General features: G+C 49.1%; 1 protein-coding gene across 2 annotated transcripts; it reads left to right on the top strand.

Moving 5' to 3' along the window:
• Positions 1–20,155: 20,155 nt before the first annotated feature.
• On the top strand, positions 20,156–23,043 carry ATP5MC1 (ATP synthase membrane subunit c locus 1). 2 transcript variants are annotated; one of them, XM_056127252.1, is made up of 5 exons: positions 20,156–20,259; positions 20,846–20,894; positions 21,820–21,897; positions 22,269–22,453; positions 22,826–23,043. In XM_056127252.1, the coding sequence occupies exons 2-5, from the start codon at positions 20,856–20,858 to the stop codon at positions 22,938–22,940; spliced, it is 417 nt and encodes a 138-aa protein (XP_055983227.1). In that variant the 5' UTR covers positions 20,156–20,259; positions 20,846–20,855; the 3' UTR covers positions 22,941–23,043. The 2 variants fall into 2 exon arrangements, with proteins under 2 accessions (XP_055983227.1, XP_055983226.1); XM_056127251.1 differs by having other exon boundaries at positions 20,228–20,328.
• The last annotated feature ends 633 nt before the right edge of the window (positions 23,044–23,676 follow it).

The following is a 23,676-nucleotide window of genomic DNA, read 5'->3' as shown; positions in this document are numbered from 1 at the left end:
GAAATGAAATGACACTGCCTGGGCATTTAAGGAGCGTTCTCTGATTGGAGTGATTTTCTGCTGTGGCGGTGGATTGTGCCGAGCTAAACATCCTCGAACCTGGTCTCCTAGCAACAAATGTTGATGAGATGCAGTCCATTACCTAGGAAAAAAGCAAAACGAATTCTACATAGAGGTTAAGCCCGAAGAAACAGTTGCCTAATTCCCTCATATTAGCCAACAATAGGGCTGCAGCTCAGGGAGTTCATACTGGCCCCTGCTCTCCTTCACTATCGTGAACAAATATGAAAATAATGTCTTCCTGTGTGTGCAGCGCTCAGGCTGTATTTCAGATAGACCGTGTGTATTTTCAGTAATCATCTGAAGCGGTTGCTATTAACTTCCGCTTTAGAGATAAATAAGTTGACATATGGAGAAATGGTCTAAAAGTGAAATCATCAGAAATTGAATGGATGAATAAAATATGGTATAAAAATAAAGTACATAACACACAACAACATAACAAATAAAGTACAAGTGTAGGTAAACCTTAAAAATTTTCTAAGAATCCAGTTCCAATTCCAAAGGCCCCATTGTAGATATGACTCCATTTTTATGAAATATCTAGAATAGGCAAATCTACAGCAAAAAAATAAAGTAATATTTTCTTAGGGCTCGGGTTAGGAGAAACTGATAATAGATATGTAATTTCTTGATGGATTAAATAAAATGTTCTGAAATTTATTGTGGTTATACAATTGTGAATATATTAAAAACCATTGAACTACACAGTTAATATGAGACATCTCAAAAACACACACAGAGATATACATGTACATACATATATATATATATATATATATTCAGGAACTACTCCTGACAGTGCTTGGGAGACCAATCCAAGGTCAGCCACATGCAAGGCGCAAGTGCCTTAACCTTCGTACTATTAAAAACTTAAAATACAATTCATCAACCAGGAGAATAACTCAGAGGGCTGGAGTGCATGCTCTGCATGTAGGAGCCCCAGGTTCGATTCCTGGCACCAGAGTCTTGAGTCACCCCTGATACCATCAGATGTGGCACACAAACAAGACCCAGAAAGTTTATTGGCCTCTTTCAGTTTATTTTTAGGCCACGACCAGCAGTGCCCAGGGCTTACTCCTGGCTCTGTGCTCAGGGATCACTGAGGACAGGCTTGTAAATCATAGCGGGTGCTAGGGATCAAATCCAGGTCAGCGGTTTGCAAAGCAAGCACATTACCCCTCTCTCTGCTTCCCCTCCTTATTTATTTTGATTTTTGGGGTGAGGGGGTTGGTAATCTTATTAAGACCCAGAGGAACAGTGCAAGGGGTTCAGAGCACCTACCTTGCATACGTCTGGTCGCAGAGTTCCAATCCCTGTGGTGCCACAGGCCCAGGTGCAGTTCTGGCGGCTCCGCTGTGTGAACCTGGCACCTCCGCTGCCACCTGCCGTCCCATGAGTCTGAGTCTGGGCAGCACGTGTGTGAGCAGCACAGCCACTCCTGTCCAGCAGCACCACAACCCCAGCGTGTGTTTCCCAGCTAAGAGAGTGGGCCCTGGCCCGTGCCGCAAGCAAAGGCATGCAGAGCCGTGAGCATCACCGGGTGTGGTGTGGAAGCCCCGTGCCCTGATGTGCATACCCAGGGCAAGCACCTCGGCAACATCCCACCCCCCACACACTCACACACTCATCATCTCTACACAGACCCCCAACCACAAAAGGAAAGGGGAGGGAATTGAGACAAACGGCAGGAGGATGTGAGGCTCAGGTGCAGAGCATGGCCCAGCCTCCTTTGAGTCACAAACCCCTCTGAATACAGCCACTGCTGAAACAGGGTTGGGCTCCCAGCCATTTTCCCTCCCTGGAGCCCCTCATCACGTGTCAGAGCCCCAGTGGTCTCTGGGATATCCATCCGGTGGAGATGAATGGACCCAATAAAGCGAGGGGTGGGAGAATACTGGCCCTCATGTCACAGGTCATCCTGTTCAGGGACCCAGCCTGAATAGAGTGACCGTCTGCCTGTGGGAAGGGGAACACAGCACCCCCAGGGGATGGAGTCTGTTGTATACTCAGTCAGCATTTATAGAGCTGTATGGAACTAGGAGAGATGGCGAGGATTCTTGAAAAATAAATTTCATTCTTGGGGCTGGAGCGATAGCACAGCGGGTAGGATGTTTGCCTTGCACACAGCCGACCTGGGTTCGATTCCCAGCATCCCATATGGTCCCCCAAGCACTGCCAGGAGTAACTCCTGAGTGCATGAGCCAGGAGTAACCCCTGTGCATCGCTGGGTGTGACCCAAAAAAGCAAAAAAAAAATTCATCAAGTGATCTACAAAGATGGACACAGTCTCATTGCCACCCACCCGGGGAACTCTCACGGTGATCAGGGAAGAGCACCTCAGGGTTCAGGAGCCTCCTGATCTCATACGGAAAAGAGACCAGCTCCTCCACAAACGCCTGTGTAAGGACTCCAGGTAAGTAAGTTACCTCCCTGCAGGACTAGGAAGCTAGGGGGCTGTTAATTGGGGTCTCTCATGAGGCTGAGGAGCCTGTACAGTGGGTGCAAGCTCCCTACCTGCTATACCATCACCTTGGCCCTGAGCAGGCACCTCTGGGCAGTAGAAAGCTGGCGAGTCCCGTTCTGCCCACAGGCTCTGAGAAGGCAGACACCAGCGGGGCAGGGCTCAGCTCCTCCTGGCTCCTCCCGGCCATGCCGGGACAGTCTGTTCTTTTGGTGGCTCTTGGCATTCCTTGTCTCATGGCACCACTCCAATCGCTGCCTCCGCGGGCACGATGCCACCTCTTCTCAGATTGCATGCTCCTATGTGTTTTAGGAGGACACTCGTCACCTGTGTCACCCACAGTTGGGTTCCTCTCAACATTCTCAGTGCTGGGAGGTATTGGATAAGGGACTGCTCTTCGGGTTTGAGGGTGACACTCACCGGGTCTGGAGAGGAAGGCAAGGACACTAATTTGGGTTATTTTTTAAAATTGCCTTACCATTGATTTTCAGTACTGTAGGTCATCCGCTGATAATGTGACACCTGAGCAGGGAGTTTTGGGGTTAAGCATGCCAATTAGAGGAACCTGTGGAAATAACAAGGACGTGGGTAGTTGTTCCTGCAAAGAACTGGGCCAGGGCTGTACATCATGACTGACAAAAGGGGGCGGAGGGAGAACAGACGCAGGGTGGGGAAGGAGTAGAGCTGGAGAGAAGAGAGAAAGGGGAACAGAAGACAGACCCCGCAATTTCGAGCTATCATCAACTTTGACTGAGGGGGCCAGAGGCCATCCAAGAAAAGAGAAGCCAGGGAAGGGGTGACAGCCTGGAAGCCATTTGAGAAGTTTTCAAGGGACTGGAGAGACAGTGCAGTGGGGAAGGCACTTGCCTTGCATGTGGCCGACCTGGGTTCAATCCCAGCAGCCCATATGGTCGGCCCTGCCAGGAGTAAGCCCTGAGCACTGCTGACTGTGGCCTGCCCCCCAACCCCCAAAAAGAAATGAGCTTTCAAGGAGAGTCCAGGAATACTTGAGCAGGGTGGAGGGGCAGCAAGACCAGAAGCTATGAGCCCGGGCTCCTGCGCCTTCTCCCCCAGCCACCAAGACCCAACACCAGGAATTCTCCAAGGGCAACCCCCCACTTCACCTCTGTGATCTCCCACACCTGCTCCCCAATATTGAACTCTACCCTAACACCTCACATCCCCCCTGGTCTTTGCTGCCTACCCAGAGGCCCCCCTCCCTGCCTCAGGCTCCCAGGGTACAAGCACTTCTCCACCCATTTCCTCTGAAACCCTCTGCCCTTGCCTAAGCCCATAATCCTCCGCTCTTGGAGGCCTTTCTAGTCATGGGTCACAGGGGCCAGGGGAGAGTCTGGGGGGCCTGGGGTGTGACTCAGAGGTCCTGGATTTGAAAAAAAATAAAAGATGAGCTGTTGCCATGTGCTGAATTCCCTGCTTCATCTTTCCATGACACTGACCCCAACACCCCTCTGTGTTGTGTAGTGAACAGTCCCTTCTGCCTGGTATCCAGATGCTCTTTCTTCTGCTGGAAGGTTCACACCGGGACTCCCACCATCTGTAGCAATCCAGGGACGTACCACCTTTGAACAGCGACTCAGAGTAGGCAGAGATGGGAAGGGCCTCGTGTACAACAAGCCCACCTATGATCCCCAGCACCTTTTATGCTCCCCTGAGCATGACCAGGAGTGATCCCTGAACACTGCCAGGTGTGGCCCAAAACTGAAAAAAAGGGAGGACGAAAAGACTGGGTAAGAAAAAAACAGCACAAATCTCTGATCTGTTACTGCAGAGTAACAAGGAATTACCAGCCAGAGCCGGGCTTTCGCACTCTACATCGTCTGGAAAAGGCATTTTCCAAATGTATTTCTGGAGAGACAGAGCAGTGAGGAAGGCACTTGCCTTGCATGAGGCCGACCTGGGTTCAATCCCAGCAGACCAAATTGTGCCTATTTGGTCTGTCTACTCAGCACAATACAACAAGGGCCGAGCAGAGTCCCCACCCGCATTGCTGCCTCACAGCCGAGTCAGGAGCCCTGCCCTGGGCCCTCTGGGGTTCTGCCACCCCAACTCACACCACAGATTGAACTCTGGCTTTATCAATCCATACATAGCATTGTCTATCTACCACACCCAACATAGATCCCCCTGGGGGCCCCCAAGCAATGCTCAGGGGGCTCCTGAGGCCACTCCAGGTGATAACCTGGTCAATGTGAGGGCCTGAGAATATGATGCCGTGAGGGTTCCAGGGTCCACGACCTGGGAACAGTGGAGAGATTTAGGGAGGGTCAAGAATGAACTAACTGGGGCCGGAGTGATAGTGCAGCAGGCAGGGCGTTTGCCTTGCACGTGGAGACCCGAGTTCAATCCCCAGCCTCCCTTATGGTCCCCCAAGTACTGTCAGGAGTAATTCCTGAGTGCAGAGCCAGGAGTAATCCCTGAGTATCGCTGGGTGTGACCCAAAAAAAAGAAAAAAAAATGAACTTACTTCCTCCATCCCTCCCTTTCTTCCTTTTCTCGGGTGCTGTGGTTGGAACCCAGCGTCTGTTACGTGAGGTCTGTGCTCTCAGACTTTTCTCCCTGTATCCTCCACACACAACACCACCACCAAGAGGTACTTCTTTTTTTTCTTTTTCAGATTTTATTTGAAGGTTTTAGGAAGGGGAAGAAGGGAAAGGAAGTGAGAGAGAGTAACACGCTCGAGAACGCAGGCTTATCCGAGGGCCAAGAGAGCCCCTATACACACACCATTATTAGATACGGAAGCATGAAAGTACACATCTCAAGAGGGAAGATGCGGGTGCCACATGTGCTCGGGCATGTGGGCACAAGAAGCACATGGACTCGGGCAGCATATGCACCTTTTTTTTAATTTTTAAAAAATGTTTATTTATTTTTGTGTTTTTGGCCACATCCAGTGGTGTTCAAGGCTTACTCCTGGCTCTGCACTCCTGGTGGGACTCAGGGGCAATATGGGTTGATGGAGATTGGGCCCAGATTGGCTGTGTGTGAGGCAAGTGCCCAACTCACTGTACGATCTCTCCAGCTTCTACCAGGAGGAACGTTTCAAAGAGGCTGAAGAGGGGCTGGAGCAATAGTACAACGGATATGGCATTTCCCTTGCACGTGGCTGATCCAGGTTCGATTTCCAGCATCCCATATGGTCCCCTGAACACAACCAGGAGTAATTCCTGGGTGCAAAGCCAGGAGTAACCCCTTGCATCGCCGGGTGTGACCCAAAAAGAAAAATAAAGGAGGGGGACTGGAGAGATAATACGGCAGGATGCTTGTCTTGCACTTGGCCAACATATGTTCACTTGCATACAGTCTATGTGGTCCCCTAAACACTGGCAGGAGTGATCCCTGAGCGCAAAGTCAGGAGTAAGCCCTGAGTACCACCAGGTGTGACCCAAAACAATTTTTTTTTCTTTTTGGGTCACACCCTGTGATGCTCAGGGGTTACTCCTGACTCTGCACTCAGGAATTATTCCTGGCCGTGCTTGGGAACCATAGGGGAATGCTGAGGCTTGAACCCGGGTTGGCCATGTGCAAAGCCAATGTCCTACCTCCTGTACTATCGCTCTGGCCACAAAACAAAAAATTTTTAAAAGACTTGGTGGAGGGGAGCAGACACTGGAGGTCTGTGTGGTGTTGGAACACTGTAGGCACAAAATCCTGTCATTAAGAGTTTTGTAAATCACTGTGCTTCAAATAAAGTATTTCAATAAAAAACAATAAGACTTTTGCTAGGGGATGGTTCCAAGTCAAGAGCGTTCAGTGGGCTGTGCTCTGCAGGAGTTCAGCTGTGGTTCAGTCCCTAGCATGCCCTGGTTCCCAGATCACTGCAGGGAGCTACAGCTCAGCATGGCACCCTCAGAGGAAAGGTGTAGACCTGCAGCCTCTGCAGAGATGCTGAACTCGGGCCCAGTGTGCCAGGCCCTCTGGCCGGGCGTCTGGGGTTCCGCCTTCCACCCCATTCCACTCACTCTCTCCTGGGGCCATTTCAGAGGCATAGTGTGTTAGGAGTGTCCACGTGGTGTCAGAATCACAAGATGCATTCACAGGACACCAGAGAGGTAACTTCCAGCCTGCAAGCAGACTTGCAGCTGGTTCGCATTTTGGTTCGTAGCCATTTGCATCGTTTTCATTCTGAAATTGAGAGCTTTTTATTATTCAACCACAGTTTCCTAGACCTAAGCCTGAGTTTGAGTAATAGGCCAGCCACGTCCCTGGCTCTTAAACCAGCTTGAGTGGAATCAGGAGCCCCGGAGTTCACTCATTCCAGAGCCCATCTGTCCACCAAGTCCACCCCGTCTATCCACCCTCCCAGCTGTCCATCCATCCGTGTCACGTCTTTTCCCTGGCCCCCAACCCTATCCCAGCAGCCTAGGGGAAGTCAAGGCTCCTAGGCAGAGGCTCGCGGAGCCGCTGGTGGTACGAGACTGCCCTCTAGAGGTTGCTCTGGGGAGAGGCAAGTGAGGAGCCCCCTCTTCTGCCAGACTCACAGCCCCACCACCCACTCACAGGACACAGCGCCCACGTTTCCCGGTGCCAAGTCAGTGTCCCCCGGTACAAAAGGCGACGCGGACTAGAGCCATAGTACAGCGGGGAGGGCGTCTGTCTGCCTTGCACGTGGCCAAACTCTGGGTGGGTTCCAACCCTGGCACCCACTAGGGTCCCCCTGAGCTTAGCCAGGTGTGGTCCAAAAACAACCCGCCCCCAAAAAAAGCTCCCCTCCGAGCCCCGCCAGGAGAGATCCCTGAGTGCAGAGCCAGGAGGAAGGAGCACCGAAGGCTGTGTCCCAAACAAACAAAAAAAAAGAAAAAAAAAAAGAAAAAGAGGAGGAGGTGAGGAGGAAGAGGAGGAGGAGGAAGAGGAGGAGGAGGAGGAAGAGAAGGAGGGGAGGAGGAGGGGGAGGGGTAGGAGAGGGAGAGGAGAAGGAAGAAGAAAAAGAAGAAGAAGAAGAAGAAGAAGAAGAAGAAGAAGAAGAAGAAGAAGAAGAAGAAGAAGAACAACAACAACAACAACAACAACAACAACAACAACAACAACAACAACTTGGGTCCAACAACAACAACAACTTGGGTCTTGAAGGATGAGGAAGGGTTTCCTGGGGGAAGAAAAGGGCAACGTGCCAGCTCAGGCATGCTGGGGGCCGAGGGCAGGAGCGATTCATGCCCAGAGCCAAGCCCAACTGGGCAGGAACGTCCCAGGCAAACCCGGGGTGGGATGCTTTGCGCTGAAGCGTGGGGCTACCCCTCGCTCGGAGCGCCCCCGTGTGGCAGGAAACAAGCCGGCAGAGGCTGCTGCACCCAACCGCAGTCTCCCAGGAGGCCGGGAGAAAGACAGCCCGCAAAGGTCTCAGAGGGACGTCCAGAACATTCTGTCCTCTGAGTTTCTCCACCCCCCCCTTCTCTGACCTCAACACTGCCTGCATGGTCTGGAAGCGGGCTCTGCCCACACCTCACTGGGTTCTCCAGCCAGAGACTGAGGCAGAACCAGTTTCCCTACAAGAACCAGGAGCCCTACAAGAATCACTGCCACAGCAGGGAGAGGGACAGAGGGACAGGCACGGACGGAATGGTCTCTCTCATTTGTGGGACATAAAGGAACTTCCCACGGCAATATCAAGTGTGGGGAGAGGAAGGGTTCTAGAAAGGCAGCCTGACCTTGCTGAGAAACAGAGGGAAAGACTTTTGAAGAGAGAAGACTTAGGAGATGCGACAAAGAAAATGAAAAAGTGAGGCAATTAATTCCAGGCCAAAAAAAAAATTGCCCAAGAAAGGAAGTGTAATCGTAGTCTACTATACAGCTCAGCTGGGAGTCAGAGTTATTTAGTCATAAAGTGCAAACATTAAACACTGAATTAACCGCAAATGTGATCTTCAGACTGTGATGTGTCTATGAAGGGAGAAATTGGATGGAATGGAAGGAACTCAATGCTCATCTCTTTACCATCATAATAAGTAAAATGAAAATGGCTCATGTTGAGAAATTAGGATTTAATAGCTGCTGAGCATATTATTTAGAAATATGATGGCAATACCAGAGGAAACAGCTATGAAGAATGGTTGCTTCTGCAAAGTGGGAGGTGTGGGACTGGAAATCTGTGTTTTCCTTTATAAGCCTTTAGCACGCTTTGCTTTTTAATTATGTATGCATATTACTCAGATGTTAAAAAAAAGTTTGATTTTTTAAAAAGATACATGAAAATTTTAAAGGTAGGAGATGGAGCCGGCGCAATAGTACGACAGATAGGGCATTTACCTTGCTCATGGCCGATCCAGGCTTGATCCTCAGCATCCAAAGTGGTCCCTGAGCACCTCCAGGAGTGATTCCTGAATGCAGAGCCAGAAGTAACCCCTGAGCATCACTGGTGTGTCCCCAAGAACAAATTTAAAAAATAGGAGATGCCCATAGAAAAAGATAGAAGAGAGGCTGGAGCGATAGTACAGTGGGTAGATGATTTCCCTTGCACATAGCCTACCCCCAAGCAAATGACTGGCAAGTTTACTATTTGTCATCTTTCTCTGTCTTCCAATTGGAGCTCTTTGAGGCTAGGGATCTGTTGTGTTCATTACAGTCAGCGAAGGAGCTCATTAACTCTGGTGTGTGTGTGTGTGTGTGTGTGTGTGTGGTTGTATAACCACACTAAGAGCTAATACCTTGCTCTGTGCTTAGGGATCTCTCCTAGAGTGGGTAAGTAGGAACAACATTTGGTGCTGGGAATCAAACTGGAATCAACTACGTGGCAAGTGCCTTAACCCCTGTACTCTCTCTCTCTCTCTCCAGTTTTTCAGGTTGGGTTCTTTTTGCTTTGTTTTGATTTTACTTGGGGGCCACACCTGATGGTTTTAGAGCTAGTCCCTGGCTCTACATTCAGGGATCACTCTGCATTCACTAGCACGCCCTGTGTTCGCTTCTTTCCGTGCTGCTTCCCTCCCTGCCCATGTTTCCTGGAATCATTCCCCCATATCACTATACTTGGAAGAAGGTGGATGGTTGCCAGAGGGTGTCATTTTCTTGACGCTGGAGGGTTAGAATGTGGCCTGACAGACTGAGCCCGTTCCCTCCACGCTCTGTTAGCTTTTTCTTTGTGTGTGTGGGGGGGGGGGGGCGGGGGGGAGCACACCCAGTGGTGCTCAGGGATCACTCCTGGCGGAGCTTTGGGGACCATATGGGGTGCCAGGGATTGAATCCAGGTCAACTGCATGCAAGGTAAGCACCCTCCCCACTGTACTATCATTCCAGCTACAGTCATTTGCTTCTTAAGGCAAGAATAGACACGTGTATGTTAGAAGGTGCTGAATGCCATGGGGAAGTTGGTGAGGAAATAGAACCCTACCCACATTTCCAACAGTCTGACTTCAAGCAGGTTATACTGGAGAGAAGGAGCTTCCAAGGGGCAACTGAGTCTGGGTGACGTGATATAGCCATGGAATGCGTTTGGGATGTCCTTGGGATGGTCATAGTCTCGCAGGTAACCTGGGAATGTCCTCCCAATGTGCTCATGTTCTTGAGGTTGTCTGGACTCTGTAAAATAACTTGCTTGGGGAGTTGGAGCGATAGTACAGCAGACAGGGTGCTAGCATTGAATACAAATGACCCAGGTTTGGTCCCCAGAATCCCATATGGACCCTTGAGCATCGCAGAGTCAGAAGTAACCTCCGAGCATTGCAGGGTATGCCTTCCCCAAAAAATTAAAAATAAAATAACACAGTTGGGGATTTCTGGCTCTGTAAATTTCCTGTTAACTATCTGCAAATGCCCCCTCCCTCAACAAATATTCTATAAAATGACATTTTAAACTTTTGTTCTAGGCCCAATCCTAGAACATAAGCTCAACAGGTTCTACTAGTGTAATTAAAACAGTGTTTTCCCACTTCTTGAGGCATGCTGCTTGGTTTTACTCTGACTTTTGGTGGAAATTTCCACACAAAGTAATGCAGGAGAAATTTGGGGAGAATCGGTGTAGTTGCAAATTTAAATAGGGAAGGCGGATCAGGCCTCAATGAAAAGGTGAGATTTGAGCAAGAACTTGAAAGGAACCAGGGAGTGATGCACCGGAGGAGAGGAAGTCAGGTAGGGGACCAGGAAGGATAGTGTCTAACTTTCACTGAAAGGGAATGGGAAAGTTACTGCAGGACATGGGGAAGAGGGTGACAGAGTGTGGTTTGGGGGGAATGGAGGGTGGAACATACCTGCTGTGCTCACTGGCTACTCCCAACTTGATGCTTGGGGATCACTGCTAGATAGTACTCAGGGGACCAGGAGGTGCTGGGGTATTGAACCCTGGCCTCCAGCACACAGAGCATGCCTTCCAGTCCGGTGAGCTCTCTCTCCAGCCGACTATGGTGTATTGGTATCTTAGAATCTCTCAGGCTGCTTGGGTGAGGTGAGGATGTATGACAAGGAAGTGGGTTAATGCAGGCAAGTATGACAAGTTCTCTGTGGAAACCTTATGAGGAAATGAAGGGTGTTTGAGCTAAACTGACCAAACAGAAGGGGTGCAGGGATGGTCAGATCTCTTGTGGGTTTTGAAGACAGAAGCAGCATGGTATTCTAAGATTCAAGCCAGCTTTTTAAATAATAATAATTAGGGATGGGAGAGAGAACACAGAAGGCAAGGTGCTTGCCTTTTATGCAGCAGACCTGGGTTCAACTACCCCCTACCCCATACAGTTCCCTGAACCCTGCCAGGAGTAATTCTTTTTTTAAAACTTTTTTTTATTGAATCACTGTGAGACAAACCCTTGCAAAGCTATACATGATTGGATTTCAGTCATACAGTATTCCAACACCCATCCCTCCAGTGGACATTTCCCAGCACCAGTGTCCCCAGGTTTCCTTCCATCATCCTCCACCCCCCACCCCCTGCCTGCCTCTATAGCAGGTGCTTTTCTTCTTCTCTCTCTCTCTCTCTCTCTCTCTCTCTCTCTCTCTCTCTCTCTCTCTGCATTGTGGTTTGCAATATTGATACTGAAAGGTTATGAAGGATATCCCTTTACTTTATTAACACTCAGTTGCTGCAGGAGTGATTCTTGAGCACAGTACAAGGAGTAAGCTCTGAGCACAGCCAGCTGTGTCCTCCAATTAATTAATTAATATTAGCCTCAAATTTCTCCCAAGTACCATGTCTTCCATTGAGCCCCCTCTGCTGGACAAATATGAAATTGCCTTCCATTTTCAAAGACCTGCCCCTGTGTTCTGAAATGTAGAATTGCAGGGTTATTGCTTCCCTGGCTGATTAGAAGACAAAGACTCCTATCATGCCCTCTGACCCCACTCTTCACCACCCATTCCCTGATATTAAGGCCCTTACATGGAGACAGGAGCAGAACCTCTTAGGTATAACCCGTTATGAATTTTTACCAAGTCTGGAAATTCTCAAAGAAAGATGAAATTCCTTTCTTTCTCACTACAGCCCATTTATTGAAGGTAGAGCCTATGCATTTATATTTATCAATTGATACAATTGGTCAATTTAATTGGGAAGATGGGGATTATCTATAGAGACATTTATTTTATTGATAAAAAGATTTGGTGTCATTTGTAAAGATTTATGTTATTAATTTATTCCAAGTCATTATACTGTTTTGGAGAAAAGGTTTCATATTACCTGTGTTGAGTAATGTCTTCTACTTTGTGCAAAAGATCATAGTCTGTATTTTTATAACATCTAAGAATTACTAAAAAGCAATCAACAGAAACTCACATGATGCAAACAGCTTGAGACATGACCTTCCACTTGCACCGAAGCAATTAGTCTATGATAAAATGACCTCAGGACTAAAGGGCCCACAGAATCACATAGCTCTAAATTTCCTGCGTATTTTCATCATGACCCTGAAAAAAAGATGAAATTCCTGCTTTGGATTCTTACCACATGAAAGATCCATTCAGACCACTAAGGTTTTACAGGAGTTCTGGAATTTTTCTAAAACCAATGTCGAGGAATTCGCAGTCCCAAACCATACATAAAGAGGCCAGAGAGATAGAACAAGAGACAAGGAGTTTCCTTGCGTGTCGCCAAGCTGGGTTCTATTCCCAAGCCTCACCAGGAGTGATCCCTGAGCACAGAGCTAGAAGCCCTGAACATCACTGGGCGTGACCCCCAAAATGAACAAATCATACATAAAAGATGCCAGCCATAGAGTCAGAGTGATAATACAGCAGGGAGAGCATTTACCTTGCACACGGCCAATGCCAGTTCAATCCCTGGCACCCCATATGGTCTCCTGACCACCACCAGGAGTGATCCCTGAGCACAGAGCCGGGAGTCAGTCCTGAGCACCACAGGTATATATATATATGCCCCAAAAGCAAACCAAAAATGCCAACAATGAATTAGACAACTCAGCCTCCGTGCTCCCTTAAGAGGGATGCCACCCACTGTTCTTGCAGTGCCGAAGGATACAGTGGACACAGGCAAAGTCCTGCAAAGAGGTAGGTCACGAGGACAAGATGCTCGCCCTGCTTGCATGGCAGTGAATGACACATAATGTCCAATAGGTTTGCTGCTCCAAGACTGGTCAATGAGACTGTCTTGGAAAAGTGTGTGTGGAGTGATAGTAAAGGTTTTTGGGCTCGTCTCTCTGGCTATGATCTTTACTTCCCCTTCTCTACACAAGTGCCCTTCAGCTTGTGATATAGACTCCAATGGTCATATTGAAAGGGCCTTTTTAAAAATATCTAATGGCATGATTTTTAATGTTTTGACTCCTTAATTACATTGTGGTCAGAGAAGGTGGTTTATGAGATATTGATTCTCGGGCATTTATTGAAGCTTGTTCTGTGGCTTAGAGAGTGGTCAATATTTGTAAGTGTTTTATGTGTGCTTGAAAAGAATGTAAACTCTCATTGTTGAGCACAGAGTTCTATTGAAGTTCAATAAATGAAGGCGCTTAATTATGTTCTCCAAATCTTCTACATCCTACTTGATCATTGCTTTGCTGGATGTGTCGATTACTAACAGAGCTGTGTTATCTCCCACCATGGAAGAGAATTTTCCCTTATAGTTCTGGCACCAAGCATGAACATTACTAGATGCAGAGTTTAGAATTATATTTCTTTCATGAGCTGAACCCCGTCATCAATGTACATATGATTTCCTTTTTCTCTGCTACTCATTTTTTGCCTTAAAGGATATTGCAGCAAGGCCAAAGAGATGGTTTAATGGTCTAAGTACCTGCTTTGCATGCAGGAGGCTTGAGTTCTATCCCTACCATTCCATGTCCTCTTAGCATCAATAAGAGGAACTCCTGAACACAGAGCCAGGCGTAGCCCCAAAGCACTGCCAGTATGATGCAAAATAAAAAGAATAAAGAATAGTGTACCTGAGCCCCGTCCCAGCGTCTCTGCTTTCAGGGCTGCCAGCACTGGCACAGAATGATGCACACCACGCACCCCAGCTATTCTGGCACACCACGGCCAGGGTCAAGGGAGCTGTTTAAACCCAAGGAGCAGCTGAAGATGTGCTAGCACCACGGTCAAGAGGGTGAGCCCCCTTACTATGTGTGTGAGCTCAATTAAAGGGTGCAACCCCTGTGACCAGAATGTGTGAGAATCCTGGAGCAGAGAGCTGGGGAGTGTCACACACAGCAATTGCATGCCTTGCCTACCAAGGAGACTTGAGCCTGAGCCCCAGTACTGATGAAACAAATAAAAATCAGAGCATGGTCCTAAGGTGATGGAACCCGCAGCCAGACTCACTTCTACCGCCTACCAGCTTGGTTCAAGCGACTTCATCTCTTTTTACTTGTTTTGTTTTTTAGGTCATACCTGGAGGTGCTCAGGGATTACTCCTGGCTCTGTACTCAGGAGTTACTGTTGATGTTGCTTGGGGGACCATATGGGATGCCAGGGATCGAACCCAGCTGCATGCAAGGCAAATGCCCTCCCCGCTGTATGTTTGTTCAAGTCCCTTGATTTTATCTCTCATCTGGATTATCACACTAATTCTAGCGGGTGCCCCTGCTCCTCCTCATCTCCTTACCCAAACCTCTTACTCTGTTTTTAGTTTTCTTTTTAGAAGATAAATCAGACCTTTCACCCTATTCAGATCCTCCCAATACTGGCTCAACTTTTAACGCAGAGTTAATGTTCTGATTGACTAGCCAACATTTTTTTGTTTGTTTTTGGTTTGGGGTCACATCCATCTGTGCTTGGTGCTACTCCAAGTTGGTGCTAGGTGGTTACTCCTGCGCAGCGCTCAGGGGGACCATGAGGGGGTAGGGATGGAGTCCAGGGTTCCAGCATGCAAAGTCTATGATCCAGCTCTTCCAGGCCATCTCCCAGCCCCATGCTTTATTTAAAAGGGCAATAAACACTTCTGACACTATGTAAAGAGCTCTGTCCAGTTCTTTATATAAATGTTGGTGACTTAACCCTCCTAGTAACCATGTATAAGGAAATGGTGGGGGGAGGGTGCCAGACAGAGGAGTTAATCCAATTGCTAATTGCTTGAGATCACTCAGACAGTAAGCAGAGCTCTGAATCCGCACCCTTCATCAGTACACTGTCCTATTTTCCTTCTAATTGAGTTGCATCTGAAAGTTGTGTTACCTGAAATTGCTGTTTGTAATGTTGGCCAATCCTTGTATGTTGTATATGGTTTTATCTTGGTCACTACTCAGGGAATTTTGCATGGATCCAGAGGAGTTCTACATTGTTTCAGCCCAAGGACACCTCTAACCTAGAACTCACTCATTTTATTTCTTTACTTTTTAATGTGTTTGTCTCGGGACTTGGGGTAGGGGGAGGCCATGTCCGGCAGTAATCAGGGCTTACTCCTGGCTCCACACTCAAGAGATCATTTCTGGTGGTGCTTCAGGGACCATAAGGGGTGCCAGAGATCAAAACTGGGTTGTCCATGTGCAAGGTAAGCTCCCGGCCCGCCGTCCTATCTCTCCAGCCGAGTTTTTTATTATTGTTGCTATAATGCACCCCTGGGTCATTTACTAAAGGAGGTATTTGGGATTCTGTCGTCCTGTTGTTCATCAATTTGCTCAGAGAGGGCACCAGTAACGTCTCCATTGTGAGACTTGTTACTGTTTTTGGTATATCAAATACGCCACGGGGAACTTGCCAGGGTCTGCCGTGCAGGCAGGATACTCTCAATAGCTTGCCAGGTTCTCTGAGAGAGACGGAGAAATCAAACCCAGGCCAGCCTCATGCAAGGCAAATGTCCTACCCGCCATGCTATCGCTCCAAGCCTTGGATAGAGTATAGAATATTTTATTTTACTGCAATATTTTATTTTATTTTATTTTACTTTGCAGTAAAATAAAATTTATTTTAAAGTCACTCTCACTGTCCTCCCGTCGTTCATCGATTTGCTCGAGTGGGCCCAGTAATGTCTCCATCGTGAGACTTGTTGTTACTGTGTTTGGCATATCAAATACGTCATGGATAGCTTGCCAGGCTTTGCCGTGCAGGCAAGATACTCTCAGTAGATTGCCGGGCTCTCCAAGAGGGGCAGAGAAATCGAACTTGGGTCAGCCCTGTCAGCTGCATGCAAGGCAAATGCCCTACCGCTGTGCTATAGGTCCAGCCCATTTTAAAGTAAAATAAAATTTATTGATAGTACTGGCAAGAACAAGACTGTATACTGAAAATACATTTTTATGTAGCATTTTTTAGGTTGTTGTATCAAGAGGGTGGTCATTTCCTGAAATGGAATTGCAGCTACCTCCACATAGCTAGTAAACTCACATGTAGCCTCGAAGCTCAAGCCAGGGTTGGAGAAATAATACAGAGGTAGATGTGCTAGCCTTGCAGGCAGCCACCTTGGTTTGAATCCTGGCACCCCAAATGGTCCCTCAAGAACCACCAGGAGTGATCCCTGAGCACAGAGCCAGGAGTAAGCTCCAAGCACTGAAGGATATTCTCCCCAACACCACCTGCCCCCCAAAAAAACTCAGCCAGATGGTACTTTTTTGTTTCAAAAAGTGATTTGACTTTGTTTTGAGTCCATGCACAGCAGTGCTCAGAGTTTACTCCTGACTCTGTGCTCAGGGATCATTCCTGATGCTGCTCGGGGTAACTGTATGGGGCATCAAATACGGGTCAGCCACATGCAGCCACTGTACTATCTATCTGGTCCACCAAAAAATGATTTCTTTTTGAAGAAAAAAAAATATCCTTGTATTCCCCATGGTTGGTTCCCCCTATCTTTGAGTTTGTTTGGTTTGCAGGGCTTACTCCTCGCTCTGAAGTCAGGGGTCACTCCTATGAAGCCCTGGGTTCTGGGGATAGAATCCATATTGGCCAGGTGTAAGGCAAGCACCCTACCTGCAGTACCGTTGCTCCAGTCCTTCCTATCTTTGTATTTTTCATTCGACTTGATGAACATCTAATTCTATTTGTTCAAATATTTTTTTTAATTTTACTTTTATTTTAAAAATTCTTGTTTGAATCTCCCTTGCCTCTTCACTCTGTTGCTTCTGTGATGACCAGGGTTATCATCATCAGGAGCTAGGCACACTGAGACTGCACACTCCGTTCTGGGCCCCTACAGAGCAGAGCCACAGGGCTCGCTCCCAGGCATGTGGCCTGGTTCGAGGGATCACAGTGATCTCTGAGCATCACCGGCCTCACGTTTGCAAGGCAGGTGCTCTACATACAGCTATGCCCAGTGCCTACATATTAATCTTTTTGCTGATTCTGAGTTTCCTTGTGGTGAAACCGGTTTTATGAACTGTGTACTCCCAACACCAAGTAGTATACTTGGAACTGTGGAGTTCTCAGAAAAATTGAATTGAATTTCCAGAGTCAGAGAAACATACTGGACTTGGAGGAAAATAGAGGAGGTCTGAGATAAGCTAAACTTTAAGTGGAAGAGATGAATGGTTTTTGTTTTTTTTGTTTTTTTTTTTGCATGGGGCATACCTGGTAGTGCTCAGGGCCACTCCTGGCAGTGCTCAGGGAACCATATCTGGTCCAGGGGATTCAAAGCAGGTTCACAGCTGCAATCAAGTAACCTCTGTACTATCTTTTCACCCTGGGAAGAAGTCAGTTTTAAAGTCAGAACTGTCTTAGGTAAGGATGAATTTGCTGGAGCCAGGGGAACAGCTTAAAGGGCCAGAGACCATGATTTGCATTCTGAAGGCCTGAATTTGAGCCCCAGACCACACAGTCCCCCAATAACAGCAGGAGCAAGCCCTGAGCACTGAATTGGGAGTAGACCTGAGCATCACTAGGTGTGTCCCAAAAACAAAACTGAGCATCCCAGGTGGGGCAAAAAACAATAAACAGGAGCATTTCTGCTTGTACTATCTCATTTGGGCTGGAGAGATAGCACAGCAGGTGGGACGTCTGTCTTGCATGCGACTCACCCGGGTTCAATTCCTCCGTCTCTCTCGATTCCTCTGTCCCTCTCGGAGAGCCTGGCAATCTACCGAGAGCATCCTGCCCACACAGCAGAGCCTGGCAAGCTCCCCGTGGCGTATTCAATATGCCAAAAACAGTAACAACAAGTCTCACGATGGAGACGTTACTGGTGCCCGCTAGAGCAAATCGATGAACAACGGGAGGACAGTGCTACTGTGCTACCATCTCATTTATTTCCTATAACAATTCTACTGATAGAAGACGTCACAGGCCAAAAGAGAGAGCCCCAAAACAAAACAAAGTAACATGGGATCCGAATTACAACAACCAAACTTTAAAATGTACCTCTCAGGGTGGCTACGGGGTAAGAGGGAAGACAAGTGGAGGAAAGCTAACACTAGTGGTAGGATTGGTGCTAGAACATCACATCCAAGACTCCAGAAAATAGTACAGTGGGTAAGGTGCTTGACCTGCATATGTCCTTCCATGTTTCTTGTTTACCACATTACTTGTTTCCATCCTAAAGAACTCTGCAATGAACAGCCTATGAACGGAACTCTTCTGATTTGTTCTTCAGAACAGATTCCTAGAAGAGATTTTCCTGGATCAAAGAGGATAGAGAGGGGCTGGAGAGATAGCACAGCGGGTAGGGCGTTTGCCTTGCACGCGGCCGACCCGGGTTCGATTCCCAGCATCCCATATGGTTCCCTGAGCACCACCAGGAATAGCTCGAGTGCAGGGCCAGGAGAAACCCCTGTGCATCGCCAGGTGTGCTGTGACCCAAAAAGAAAAAAAAAATAAAAGAGGATAGAGAGGGGCTGGAAATAACACAACAAGTAAGGAGTGCCTGCACTACCAAGCCAGATTCGATCCCTGGTTCCATGAGCCCTACCAGAAATGATTCCTGAGCACAGAGTCAGGAATAACCCCTGAGCACTGCCTGGTGTGGCTCCTCACCCTGCCCTGCTAAAAATAAAAAAAACCTTTTAATTCATTCTCACCAACAGAAGAGTGACTCACTTAATGTTGCGTTTAAACTTTTATTTCCTTTATTAGTAAAGTTAGTAAAGTTCAACGTTCTGGGGCTAGAGAGATGGTACAGCGGGTGTGCATTTGCCTTGCACATGGCCCACCTGGGTTCGATCCCCTACATCCCATATGGTGCCCCCACCCCCAAGCCCCACTAGTGAGTGATTCAGGAGCAACCCCTGAGCACTGCCAATTGTGTCCACAAAATGTTTAAAGTTTAACGTTTGTCCCTTCAATTTATGGGGGTGGGGTGTGGCGGGGGGGGGGGGGGGGTTGGGGCCACACCCAGGAGTGCTCAGGGTTTACTCCTGGCTCTCAGCTCTGGGATCACCCCCCGGGCGAGGCTCCTCTGTGGAGCTGGGGGAACCCGGGTGGGCTGCGTACAAGGCTTAGCGCCCCACCCACTGTACTGTCTCTCTGGTCCCTGCATTGGTATTTCCGTAGTACGCTGCCTGTCCTACCTTGAGCTCGCTTCCCTATCGGGTATCATTTTACCTTTCTATGTTGCTTTTAACAATATTAAAGGGAAAAACTTTTTGTAACCTCTTCCGTGGGAAAACGGTTCAAAGGGCTAGTGCGCATGCTTTGCATGCGGAAGGTCGAAGTGGGACCCCACCCCACCCGCGCCGCATGGCTGTCTCCCCACGCCCCAGCCTCCCAGCACCACGAGGGGCGACTCCAGCGCAGCCTGCAGGGAGCAGACGCTAAGCATCGCAGGGTGTGAACCGCCTAAAAACCCGGTTGCTAGTGCCTGGTCGCTAAATGCTGGCGATTTCGCTCACAAGAGAGGTCTCAAGAACAGGGCTGGCTTTTACTCTCCCAGAGAGAGGAAGACTGCCACAAATTCTACGGCGGGAAAGCACCGCAAAGGCGTTGGCTCCCCCAGCCGGAGAAGGAACGTCTCGCGGGATCTCAGCGGTCCTTGGGCGTTGGGCCCGACTACAGATCCCAGAATGCAACGCGCCTGAAGGCCCGCGCGCCCGAATGAAGGCGTAGGTCCAAGGTCATGTGTCTGTGCGTAAGGCGTCCGGTCATCTCTCCCACGCCTTTTTCTGCGCTTCCACCTTGGTCGCCATTTTGTGCGGGAGGTTATGGAACCGCCGCGTCCCGCCGACTCTATGGTCGAGGGTTTCAAGGATTGACCAATCGGGAGCCAGACTTTGGAGACAAGCCCCGCCTTCGCCCGCAGGGAGGCGGGAACTGCTACGAAGCTCTCGCGGAGAGCTGGAGGAAAAAGCCGCGGACAACCAATGAGAAAGGAGAACCAGAAGACGTTAGCCAATGGGGGCGCGGGGGTATTGCGGCCAATCAGAGTGAGGGTACCCCGGGACACGTGGGTCGGGGAGCTGATCGCTGGGACCTACAGCTAAAGCTAGGAGGTGAGTCAGTCACCTTGAGCAGGGCAGCGCTGTGGTCGGAGCAGGGGCAGCTGGGCAGTGGGAGCGCAGGTGACTTGGGGCCGGCTGCTAGCGATCGGCCGGGGTTTGGACAGGGCTGGGTGGAGAGGATTTTTTCTCTCGCCGGGGGAGGCGGTGGGTTTCCGTAGTCTTAACAAGTAATGTTCATTTCCAACGGTAATGAACGATTAACCGACCTGGCAGAGGCGGGCGGTGGACAGCTGTGTAAAATGGGCAGCTCTTTGCACAGCACTTGCCCAGTATCTGCCTGCAGCCCTTCGGGGAAATCCTCCTCTTGGGCAACATTTCCCTCCTGGGACTAGGCCTCCTTCCTTTACTTCCGATCTCCGTGACCTTTCTTTGCAAACGCGTCGCGCTGGAAAGTGGTGAACCAGGATTCGCTCTGCCCCTCTGACCTCTAACACCCTCCTCCGCTGGGGGCACGATGGGAGGAAGACGGTGGTCCAGGGCGGACGGGCGGGGTGAAGGGGACGACTGAAGGTCGTCACTGTAAGCAAACCACTAAGCTGTCAGTGGTTGAAAAAAAATATTTTTCTCCCCTCTATAGACCGAAAAAAATGCAGACCACCGGGACACTGCTCGTTACTCCGGCTCTGGTAAGTTGCCACTCTGGATGGATTTTATAATGCCCGGTGTGGGACCCATCCGTGATTAATGAATGAACAGAGGGAAGCTTGACATCCTAATGATAATGGCTCTTTGGAGAGGACGCAGGGTGAGATACAGTTAGCCCCTGTTTATTCGACCCTGTAAACCAAGCTATCTTGGCTTGGGGATGTCGTCAGAGTCAGGATCTGACCTTTACCCACAGCGTCTGACTTGGCCATAGCCAAAGAGCCCACTGAAGCAGTGATTCTCCATCTTGGCTGCACTTTGGAATCACGTGGGGAGTTTTTAAAAATGGTGATGCCTCCGCTGCACCCTGGACCAGTTCATTAGACTGGGAATGGGCAGAACCCATGCATCCGTAGTGCTTAGAACTCCCGGGTGTTCCCAGTGCTCTGCTGAGCTTGAGAACCTCAGCATTCCATTCCTGAAAAACTTCAAGGACAGGATGCCAAGGTTCTGGCAAGCGTCTGGCCTTGTCATTTCATTCAGGCTGTATGGCCCTAAGCACTTTTTTAGCCAGTGTTTCCCCGTCTGATTCCTTCTGTGACTTTAGTACATATATGCCCTGTACCTGCTAGAATACAGGGGAGATCCTTATTCTGTCCTGGGATACGATTAGGGCCGGGCCTAAACTAGTGAACTTTGGTACCCCAGTTTTAATGGGAAGTTTGCCACTGCAGACTCTGCCAGGGTCTTGGGACAGCCCTTGGTGGGGCAGGCCTCTCTGGTAAAAGCAGGAATCTGTGACTTGACCGTGAGATGCATTGAACTTTTCCCTTTTATAGTATTATAATTGTTTTTTTTACAATGCTCAGCAATGTTGTTGGGTTTGTTTGTTTGCTTGTTTGTTTGTTTTTCTTGTTTCTGATTAAGGTGTGTGGTGGGGTTGTTGTGTCTTTCTGCTTTTTATAGATCCGCTGTTGTACCAGGGGTCTAATCAGGCCCGTGTCTGCCTCCTTCCTGAACAGGCCTGAGATCCTATCTAAAGAGGTAAGGGAGCGTGGGCCATTCGTGACTTTCCCCAAACAGGTGTCCTTCAGGTTAGGAAAGTTGCCTTTAGGCCGTTGGGGGAGGAAAATTAGAAAATCCTGTTTTCGTGGTTTTAAGTTCCTCGAGTTGAGCGTTCTGAGAAGCTTGTTCACAAGCGAGGTTTCCCTAACCCACTCAGTTTCCCTTGCTGCCACTGGAACCAAACCCTAAGACTAAGTCCCATATACTGCACAGTCCTAGCCCTCTGTCATCTGGGCATTCTGCCAGCGGTTTCAGAGCGCGGGTGGGTGGGGTGAAGGTGGAGCCAGCCGGCTCTGTGCCTGCTCTCTCCCTGCTCTCACTCCTGTTCTTCGCTCTCTTCCCTCTCTCAGCCGCAGCCTTCGTATAACAACTCCCTGCTCCAGGTGGCCAGGCGGGAGTTCCAGACCAGCGTGGTCTCCCGGGACATTGACACGGCAGCCAAGTTTATTGGTGCTGGGGCCGCCACGGTGGGTGTGGCTGGCTCAGGGGCTGGCATTGGGACCGTGTTTGGCAGCTTGATCATCGGTTATGCCAGGTAAGTTTGGGGGTGGCCTCAAGCACCTGCCACTACAAATCCACTGTTTTTTTGGCAGGGGAGAATCAACAGGAGGGGCTCCCTTTGGACTTGGAGTTGATTTCATTTACCTCCTGTTCCCCATCCCTACCCCCACCCCCTGACACCCCCCCCCCCCCCCGCATACTGATCTCTGAATCAGAATTGATATGTTTTCAATCTGGTTCACTTAAACTTGCCTCATTAGTTACTCTGTGTGCCCTTCCAGGCCCCCAGATAGGCCGGGCCCTCACTGTTCAGATTTCCCCTTCACTTAACCTTCCTGTCCTCCACCACCCATGCCCTCAGTCCCTTCCCCTTCCTTGGACTGGCATCGATCTCTGTCCCTGGCAGGAACCCGTCTCTCAAGCAGCAGCTCTTCTCCTATGCCATCCTGGGCTTTGCCCTGTCTGAGGCCATGGGGCTCTTCTGTTTGATGGTCGCCTTCCTCATCCTCTTCGCCATGTGAGGCTCCGTGGGGGTCACCTACCCATCCCTGCTGCTTCGACTCCAGGCCACACCCAGTACTGGAGTGTACTGAGCTTTACCATTAAACACAACGTTTCTCTAAACCCATAAGCCTGCGCCTCCGTCCTTTGGCCGCGGGGAGGGCCTTGGTGGAAAGGTGGGACGAGGGAAATCGATGGTTCAGACATTGGTGACAAGAACCTTCCAAGGTTAAGAAGCTGCACTGCCATGAATTGATGCGCAATGTTTGTAAGGGCTTACCCTTGGCTCAGCACTCGGGAATCACTTCTGGCGGTCCTTGGGCGCCATATGGGATACCAGGGACTGAACTCAGATTGGCTATGTGTAGGCAGGCACCCTGCTCACTACACTATCTCTCTGGCCCAAAGTGCAGTATTTTTGAAGAGCTTACTTTCACTAAGTTCTATACCAAGGATATACATTGCAATGCTCAACAGTCTCACAAATTAGAAGTACTATCATACTATCATCTATTTTGCAAATGAGGGAACTGAGGCCCAGGAGGGCAAAAATTACATGTCTTAACAGAAAAGCTGACAGAGATGGGGATTGCCCTTGGGCCAGCCTCAGCCTTTCATTGCCACCCCATCCTGACTTTTATTTTGATCACAAAACGAGTTGGCTTCTAAAGGGGAAAAATAATTGTACAGCCCCTGAGAGGTGGACAGAGACCTGCATTTGGTTTCATTCTCAGCTTCTTCAGAAATCCCTAAAGA

This window comes from Sorex fumeus, unplaced genomic scaffold (genome assembly GCF_029834395.1).
Source record: "Sorex fumeus unplaced genomic scaffold, SorFum_2.1 ptg000063l, whole genome shotgun sequence".
Classification (NCBI taxonomy): domain Eukaryota; kingdom Metazoa; phylum Chordata; class Mammalia; order Eulipotyphla; family Soricidae; genus Sorex; species Sorex fumeus.
This window is presented reverse-complemented; position numbering and strand designations above follow the sequence as displayed.